The sequence below is a fragment of the Oncorhynchus nerka genome, linkage group LG6 (assembly GCF_034236695.1).
Source record: "Oncorhynchus nerka isolate Pitt River linkage group LG6, Oner_Uvic_2.0, whole genome shotgun sequence".
In the NCBI taxonomy this organism is placed as follows: domain Eukaryota; kingdom Metazoa; phylum Chordata; class Actinopteri; order Salmoniformes; family Salmonidae; genus Oncorhynchus; species Oncorhynchus nerka.
This window is the reverse complement of record NC_088401.1, coordinates 55,404,096-55,413,693: the sequence shown is the minus strand read 5'-3', so window position 1 is coordinate 55,413,693 and position 9,598 is coordinate 55,404,096. Positions and strand designations below refer to the sequence as shown.

The window sequence follows — 9,598 nt, the reverse complement described above, 5'->3', positions numbered from 1 at the left end:
GTTGTTGATGAGAGCCAAGAAAGAGTGTCAGATTCAATGTGATGTGAGCATAAGCATGACATTTGTGTTGTTTTAATCCAGTGTAAAATATATGATGATGGTGATTGTGATGACGATTCATGTGATAATGAGGATGATAATGATGATGAGGATGAATGTCATGATGATGATGATGATTCATGTGATAATGAGGATGATGATAAGGATGAACATGATAATGACAATGAGGATAAATGTGATGATGAGGATGATTATGATGAGAATGATGAGGATGATGATGGTGATGATTAATGTGAAAATGAGTATGATGACAATGATGAGGATGATAATGATGATGAGGATGAAGGTGATGATGATGATTAATGTGAGGATGAGGATGAGAATGATGAGGATGAAGATGAGATGAGAATGAGAAGAATGAGGATGATGATGGTGGTGATGAAGATGAGAATGATGAGGATGATGATGAGGATTAAGATGACGAAGGCTAACCTTTGAAGAGCATATAGAGGCCAGGTACGATGATGGTGGCGACAGCCAGCAGCTTGCAGAAGGTGAGGAAGATCTGAATCCTGTTTGTCCAGCTCGTACTCATACTGTTGAGATACATCACTGACGCTGTGGAGTAGTACACACACACACACACACACACACACACACACACACACACACACAGACACACACACACAAACACAAACACACACATACTATGTGAAACTGACCGGTATCTTACATTCAGCTGAACCATCTCACTGATAAGCACTAAAATCCTATATTCCAAACGTTTGTTCAATTCAATATAATACTGTAGCATAAATCGTAGACGTACTTATTCCTATAGAGGTGGCCAGTTTGATAGCAATCTCTGGCACTCCACACGGCATGAATATGGGCTCCAGGATATATTGTCCGAAGGCCAGGGATATCACTGCCAACCCTGCAGGTCTAGAACAAACAACACCATCACACACAGACCCCAAAAATACACATGCAGCAAACACATGGACCGGAAATGCTGACCCACAAATCTGTGAGATCTGGGGCCGCATGCACTGTTCAGAGTGTTGGGGAGCATTTGACCTCTAACTGACCTGTCGTACACAAACTCACCCTTGTTTATAACAGTCAATTAACTGTTATTACTGATATTCAGTGGTTACTAACTCAAAGATGTCTGTTAGGTTCAGTTGAGAAAAAAAAACATTAAAAAAAAAAAAAAAGATTATTATTGATACGAAATGGATACAATAGAAATAAAGTACACTGAGTAAATACATATAACTAAAGGTACTCTGTGTCCAAAATGAAATGGAAAATGTTATGTTTTCAGAATATCTGGAACAAATCTGGTCAGACATGTAGAAGCTAATAACCGTCAAACTTAATTCTCAGGACCCCGAGACATTATTACACTACACAGCAGGTAGACGTACACACTAAGTATCCAAAATAGCAAACACACATTTCTTCCACACGTGGAAGTGAATCAATTCCAGTGTTTTCTATTGATCTTGGCTCTAATAAGAATCTAATAACTGTTTCCCAGTCTGTGGGATCATCCCCGATCACTGTTCATTTCCCATATACCCAAAACCATACGTCCCCACTAGCCCGATGATACTCTGTAGTACAGTATAGTATAGCAGGTTTGTTTACACTGCTCCGCTAACACGGGTATCAACGGACCAGGATGGGATCAGAGAGGCTTTACTACCTGTACAACGCTGAGATGAATGCTAGAATGCCCCTCCCCTTCTCACAAACAGACAGTATAGAGTGATGTGCACACACTGTATTGCAAGTGTCTACCCAACTTCCTGCCTCTGTCTCTGTCACACACACACACACGCAAACACACATACAAGATACACACACAAGAAATACTTTCACACACACACACCTGATGGCGATGATGTCAGCCCAGAGACGTATGAAGGCCATCTGTGGTCCAAAGGCCTCCAGAATATAGGTGTAATGTCCTCCAGATTTCTTGATGCTGGTTCCCAGCTCTGCATAGGACAGGGCCCCTGGGATAGGAGAGAGGGAAAGGTTTAGGACAGGAAACTGGCTACCCATCTACAACAACAAACAGGTAAGTGGCTACTGTAAGAGGAAAGTGTGATTCCTTGTATTTTTCATTGTATGCATTGTACAGGTCTGTAGGACCTAAATTTCATCCCTGTTTTTGCTGAGAATTTTCCAGGAGATGCAGATGAGCTTCGTGATTTACATAAATTGACTGAATACCAACACTAACACATGGCTATATTAACACTATTGCACTTTTCATGTAACCTACTTTTGGCCAGTTAATAGCCTAGCCACTGCTCAAGAAACATAAATGTTAAACTTCTGTTGCTGTAGGATTATTTTGCTGTGACAGTATTGGTCAAATTACAGGGACACTGTAGGATTTTGTCATTTTAACATGTCTGCATGCAATATGAAGGAAGTTAGTTAGCATTGACTCACAAACTACTGCTAACTTCCTTCCTACTAGTTGCAGAGAAATAAAAATGGTATCCACGTGTTCATCTGACTCTGGGTAAGGAGTATCCCTTTAAGATCCTACAGCTCTGTGTGTGAGTGAGTGAGTGAGTGAGTGAGTGAGTGAGTGAGTGAGTGAGTGAGTGAGTGAGTGAGTGAGTGAGTGAGTGAGTGAGTGAGTGAGTGAGTGAGTGAGTGCGCGTGCACTTGTGTGTGTCTGTCTGTGTGTGCGTGCGTCAAAGCGAGAGAGAGAAAGAGAAAATGCAAGATAGGTTAACGTAAAGGGTAATTGAGGTTTCAGCAGTTTGATGGTTAGTTAGAAGGCAGTAGCTACAATAACGCTGCTGTAATTACAGTTTCATGATGAAATAATACTAGGGTAGAAGCGGAAGCTTTCCCATAGCAGCAGACAGTTAGCAAAGTTCATCCATCCCCCTAAGCTTTAAATCACACTCATTGTCTCAAGAAATCACACTCATTGTCTCAAGAAAAGCTGCTTTACAAGTTTAGCACTTTGTTTAAGGAGGCATCAGCTCTAGTGTCTTCAACGAAGGGGAAGCAAGGGAGTCGTAACCCAATAGACTGAACTGCAATAAAAACACAAAAGCTCCTTCCCCGCACCTTCAGTTCACTCGCATCATAAAACCACTCTGCACACCTTTACTCAGGTCTGTCTCCACTCTCCCTCCCTTTCTCCCTGAGGAGGTTGGGTGTTGTCGTGGCGACAAACACGTGTGACTCACCAAACAGAGACAGTACTCCACAGGCGATCCACACCACCAGAGAAATTCCAACACTCCCAGAGTTCTTCAAGATTCCCTTGGGAGAGATGAAGATTCCCGCGCCGATGATGGTCCCTATGATGATGGAGATTCCCCGAAGCAGGGTCACCTTCTTCTTAAGCTCTACCTTTCCGTGCGGGGAGTCAGGGTCCTCTTTTGGGACAGGATTATCCCCTGGGTGTCCCCCATTTTGGGGGGTGTTGTTCACCCCAGTCCCCTCACCATTAACTGACCTCCTGGTCATCCTTGAACTCTCTTACACACACACACACACACACACACACACACACACTCTAACACACTCTAACACATGCAGTGTTTCTCACACATGCTCTCTTCAACACAAGATATGTCATAAACAAGCCCCTCACACTCCCTTCTGGCACGCTAGATCCCAAATCAACCTTAGTGTTTTTCCTTCTGTCTTCAGTGACCTGCTGTTGGGACAACAGAACAGTAAGTTACTCTGACAAAGCAGGTTGTTACTGGTCCTGCTGTGCAAATAAACTTCTATTACTGGGAGCTAGACCAATCCTCTGGGGAATGCTCTGTCCTCTCTCTCTCTCCCTTTCTCTCTCTCTCTTAGGCACACATACACACCCTAATCTCGCTCTCAAGCCCCACTCATTCAGTCGATCTCTCTTTCACTCTCCCACTTTGTTACACTACACCACACTTTTCTCTCTCACCCTTTTGTCTGTCCTCCACTAGTTCTGTCTGTCTGCCTCGCTCTATGTCTCTCTCCTCAGCATTCCCTCTCTCCCAGACCTTGTATTATCTGGCTGGTCCCTGTGCCTCCCTGAAGAAGCAGTCTGGTAGTGTTTCTGTTGTGAGAGGTGTTTCGCTGATACCCTCTGCCTCAGGATGTATCTAAATAATCACCTGAGTGCCAACTCCACACTCCCTCTTTGAAGGCTCCATTACAGTTCTCCCAAAAACAAAAGGGGAACAAGAAACTAGGATCTGTCACCCAACGCTAGCTGCCTGGCCAAACGCCTCTGACGTCACATGACGCATGTGAATCATCATAAACGCCTACGGTCTGGACTTGTCATTGACCACATATACCACAAATACCCTTGTGAATACACACGGCTTCCAGTAAGATCATACACAATACCAAGCAAACACTAACAACCAAGTAATGACAAAAGCAAACAACCCATTGATTCAAGCAAAGTTTCAAAGTTATAGGGGCGTGCCACAGGGATTCTCTGTTGACTCCCTGGAAGGCGGTTCCATCTGCCTTCCAGCGAGTCAACAGAGAACCCCTGCAGAGGGAAACTGTGTAGCATGCTAGTAAGTGTGGGGGAGGTGTAGCCAGAAAATGATGCAACATTACAGCTGCCTGACACTTATGAGAAGTCAGGTGGTACGTGGATACAAAATATGTTAGGTGGAGTGATGTACCCGAGGCACCGGAGGCTGCTGAGGGTCATCATAATGTCCGGAACGGAGCAAATGGAATGGCATCATACACCTGGAGACACCGTGTTTGATGTATTTGGTACCATTCCACCCCATACGCTCCAGTCATTACCACAATCACATTCTCCCCGATTATAATGATTATAAAGAGGTAAGTTTTAATGTCACATTAGTTACGGTGTACTAGTGCTCAATTCGAAGCAACCTTGGTCAGTGATTTGTTTCCTCTTTGTCCAAAATAACGTTTCACTTATCTAGAAGTTGTAGCTTTTTTGAATGAATAGACATTCTAAGAATTCAGAGATTCTCCTAAAATCAAACACTTTTTGAAAAACATTTCATCATCATCCAATTGCTTAACACTCCAATGGTGTCGAAAGGTTCCTAGTTCCTGTTACCATAACGTTGTAACGGTGACTGTTTTTCAGACAATTCTGAATAGTTTGATATTGCCTAGTCATAGCCTGACAGTCACCATGACGATGAGACTAGTCAGCCAAACGTTTGGAACAGCCTCAATTTTTCTCTTCCCTCTGTGGGGTGAGAAAATGTATTTGCATATTTGAAACGCTCCCCCTCAGGCAAGCTATCCTTGTCAGGGCAACTAAGGTAATGGGAGGGTTCGCACTCTCTCTAAAGCACATATGTCAGAGTCAAGGCCCGCGGGCCACATCCGGCCCGCAAGAAGGTTTTTTACGGCCCCTGGGATGATCTTGATTTATTATTAGAACCGGCCCGCAGCAAGCCGGCAGCCCGCAGATCTTTTACACGCACCAATACTACATTTCCCACAATGCAAAGGTGACGCACCGAGCAGTAGGCTGCTTCATTTCAATATTTATTGGCACAGCAGTCGTCAGCATCACAGTAAAATTAACTTTCAGATACCCATCAAAAATGGCAAAACGGAAGGTGGATACTGAGAACCGGGGTTTCAAACAAGGTGGGAGTCGGAGTATATGTTCACGAAGGTAGCTGGAAACCTGTGTGTCTTTGTGTGGAGAAAGTGTGGCGGTACTGAAAGAGTATAATCTGAGACGACATTATGAAACGAAACACGCGGACAAAAACAAGAATATGGACATGGAACAAAGGCTACAAAAGGCAGAGGAATTAAAACGAGGCCTCAAATCTCGACAGGCTCTGTTCAAAAAAAAGCCAAATCACAAGGCCAGGCTGCTGTCAAGGCCAGTTTTATTTTGGCAGAAGAGATCGCTAAATCAGCCCGGCCATTTACGGAGGGGATTTCATCAAAAACTGCATGATTAAAGTTTGTGACGAAGTTTGCCCAGAAAAAGGCAACTCTTTTTAAATGTGAGTCTGAGCAGAAACACCATTGCCGAGAGAGTAGACCAGTTGTCCATCAATCTAAAAGAGCAGCTTGTGAAAAAGGGAAAAGATTTTATTGCATATTCCTTGGCTGTGGATGAGAGCACCGACATTTCTGACATTGCCCAGTTGTCAATTTTCATCCGCGGAGTGGACTCCAACCTAAGCGTGACAGAGGAGTTTTTGGCTTTACGTCCTATGCATGGCACAACTACGGGGCATGATTTGTATGAAGAGGTGTCAAGATGTGTAAATGAGATGGAGCTGCCTTGGGAAAAACTCGTGGGTTTGACAACCGACGGAGCACCTGCGATGTGTGGACACAGGAGCGGACTGGTGGCGAAGATACGGGAAAAGATGCAAGAGGAAAACGCGACAGGTGAGCTGACAGCTTATCATTGTATCATACACCAGGAAGCGTTGTGCGGTAAAGCCTTGAAAATGGAGCATGTAATGAGCATCATCACGCGCACAGTTAACTTTATCAGAGCCAAAGGTTTGAATCACCGCCAGTTCAAGGCATTTCTGACGGAGTTAGAACGGAGCATAGTGATTTGCCTTATCACACAGAGGTGCGATGGCTAAGCCAGGAAAGGTGCTTCAAAGATGTTTCGAGCTTCGTGAGGAGATTTGTCTGTTCTGGACAGCAAAGGGAAAGACACAACACAACTCCGAGACGAAATGTTTCTGTGTGAAATGGCTTTTCTGTGTGACATTACGAGTCATCTGAATGCAATAAACTTGCAGCTGCAGGGTCGGGATCGTGTCATCTCTGATATGTACAGTACAGTGAAGGCATTTAAAACCAAACTGACTCTGTGGGAGACGCAGATGCGGAAAGAAAATTTGAGCCACTTTCCCAGCTGCCAGACCATGAAAGAGAAGCTCTCTACCAGTGCGTTCCCGAGCACACAGTTGGCTGATAAAATAGGTATGCTTGCCGCTGACTTTCACGCCGATTTGCTGACTTTGAAGCACAAAAAGCAGGTTGGAACTGCTCGGTAACCCATTTGCTGTTGACGTGGAAAGCTCACCACCAAACCTCCAAATGGAGTTGATTGACCTCCAATGCAATGATGCACTGAGGGCAAAATATGCGGCAGTGGGTGCTGCGGAGTTCGCCCGTTTCCTCCCGGCACAATGCCCCAGCTGCGCATCCAGGCTGCTCAAACGTTGTCTATGTTTGGCAGCACATACCTGTGTGAACAACTGTTTTCTTTGATGAACCTGAACAAAACATCACACAGAAGTCGACTTACTGCTGAACACCTCCACTCAATTCTGAGGATTTCTTCAGCTCAGAGCCTTACCCCGAACATTGATGAACTTGTGAAAAAGATGGGACACCACCAAGTATCACCCTCAACCTCAAACAAGTGAACATTACTGTGCAATCACATATTTAGAGTTTTTACTCAGTTCAAGTTTAAAAAGTTAAAATGTAATATTTGTTTTCACTGCATGTTACTTCTCCTTAAACAAAGTGTTGTTTTTGATTAATAGATTTTTGCACTTTATTTTTTTGTATTTCAATCCAATTATATTTTAAAAATATTTCAGTTGAGTGGATGATAGAAAATTGCTATTATTGTTTTTTCTTTGAAGTAAATTTAGCCCACTTTTGCTAAAATAGAAAATATAGTCTACTGATGGTGCCTTGAATACCGGTTTCTTTCATTTAATGTTCATGTTATGGGGATATTTATATAAAGGAAATTTGTCTTTTGTGTCTGTTGAAAATTAAAGATTACTGACAGAGCCATAAGAAAATATTGCTTTATTTATCTGATCATATTGTAATATATTTGTTAGGTTTTCAGTAGGTTCAATTAGGTTCACTAGACTATATGCGTCATTTAAACATTTTTCAATGAACATTCGAACAGTCCGGCCCTCGTCTTGTAGCTGATTTTTTTATTTGGCCCTCCGTCCATTTGACTTTGACACCCCTGCTCTAAAGGATCCAACACTAAGAGATTAAAGAGAAAATGGCCAAAACCTTTCTGCTTTTCCCTTGTGCTCTACCCTGAAGTGCTCCAACACCCTGGGATGCTACAGGCTGAGGCTTATACAAACTCTAACTAATCTCTGTGTGTGTGTGTGTGTGTGTGTTTGTGTGTGTGTGTGTGTTGTGTGTGTTTTGTGTGTGTGTGTGTGTGTGTGTGTGTGTGTGTGCGTGCGTGTGTGGTGTGTGTGTGTGTGTGTGCGCTCAGAGCTGGTTATTAAAACAGAAGCTCAGACAGTTTGTTTAGCTGAGCCACAGCAGTGATAATAATGTCAGAGCTGGTTAACCTGGGCCATAACACACACACACACTTTACTAGTCTCCAAAACAACATACACACGCAAACAGGGCACATTTGTTATCTGCAGGGCATGCACACACATCCCTAGAGCATTCACATGATCTACTGTGAGCGGATGTGTTTATCTGGAGAGTGAAACCTAATGAGGATGTGTTCCTAATGAAACAATTACTACAGCGATTCATAATGCAACAAAACGCTGAGTGGGCTAACACTTCCGGCAGAGGCAGGCAGATGTTGGATGGAAAGAGATGGTGCCATGCTGCTGTTGGTCCTGTGGCTAGAGGCTGCTGTTCTGTTTGGCTCCTGTTGTGTTTCTGTTTGTCTGTATTTTAATTATTAAGACCCTCCCCCTTCCAATCTGGGAGGAGAACACACTGGCATCTCCCAGGGCGGGGAGCTGCCGAGAGCAACAGTGTTCCACCAAATCCAGTGAATCCCTGTGAAATGTAGGTCAAGCTTGAAGAGTAAGGTGGGTTGGAAGAGGCGAAGGAATGGGAAAGGGGATACCAAGTCAGTTGCACTTCAACCGAAATGAATGCATTCAACCGAAATGTGTCTTCTGCATTTATACCAACCCCTCTGAATCAGAGGTGCAGGGAGCTTCCCTAATTGACATCCACATCATCGGGGCCCGGGGAGCAGTTGTTGTTGGGGGTTAACTGCCTTGCTCAAGTGCAGAACGGCAGATTTGTCCACCTTTCCAGCTTGGCCACTGAGGGGTGTTGGGGGCGCAGAGAGAGAGCGAAAGAGAGAGAGCGAGAGAGAGAGAGCGAAAAGAGAGAGAGAGAGAGAGAGAGAGAGAGAGCAGGAGTAATGGTTAGAGAAGAGAAAGATGTTTGTTCATAGAGTGACCAGAGGTCTGTTTCTGTGGGCCTGTAATGTGAAAGGGCAGAACAGCAGATTTTATCACCTTGCCAACTAGGCACTGGAGGGGTGTTGGGGGGGCAGAGCGAGAGAGAGCAGTAGTATTGGTTAGAGAAGAGGAAGTGTTTTTTTCATAGAGTGGCCAGAGGTCTGTTTCTGTCGGCCTGTGTGTAACTAAAGTCATGGAAAAAAACTCCCACAGTGTGGTTATGTAGTCATGTATGACTGCATTGTCAGTGTCACAAGATAATGTACATTTCCTTACTGATATGAGATACACTAGAGCCTTCAAACTCAACTCTGGACCTCAAACCATTGTTCCCCTCTAATCAGGCACTGATTTAGAATTTAATTTGTATAATTAATTATCAGGTAGAACAGAAAACCAGGAGGCTAGAG

The 9,598-nt window shown here is 43.9% G+C and overlaps 1 protein-coding gene across 3 annotated transcripts in view; it reads right to left on the bottom strand.

Annotated features, from left to right (window-relative positions):
- LOC115130690 (cystine/glutamate transporter-like) overlaps nt 1–4,544 on the bottom strand; it is a 16,726-nt gene extending 12,182 nt beyond the window's left edge. The window contains exons 1-5 of one of the 3 annotated variants that reach the window (XM_065019701.1): nt 3,959–4,544; nt 3,231–3,706; nt 1,901–2,027; nt 830–945; nt 493–618 (exon numbers count right to left, since the gene is read on the bottom strand). In XM_065019701.1, coding sequence (XP_064875773.1) covers nt 493–618; nt 830–945; nt 1,901–2,027; nt 3,231–3,513 — 652 coding nt within the window. In that variant the 5' untranslated portion in view covers nt 3,514–3,706; nt 3,959–4,544. Of the gene's footprint in view, nt 1–492; nt 619–829; nt 946–1,900; nt 2,028–3,230 lie in introns of all 3 variants that reach the window. The other 2 variants (XM_065019702.1, XM_065019699.1) reach the window with 2 other exon arrangements.
- Between the last annotated feature and the right edge of the window lie 5,054 nt (nt 4,545–9,598).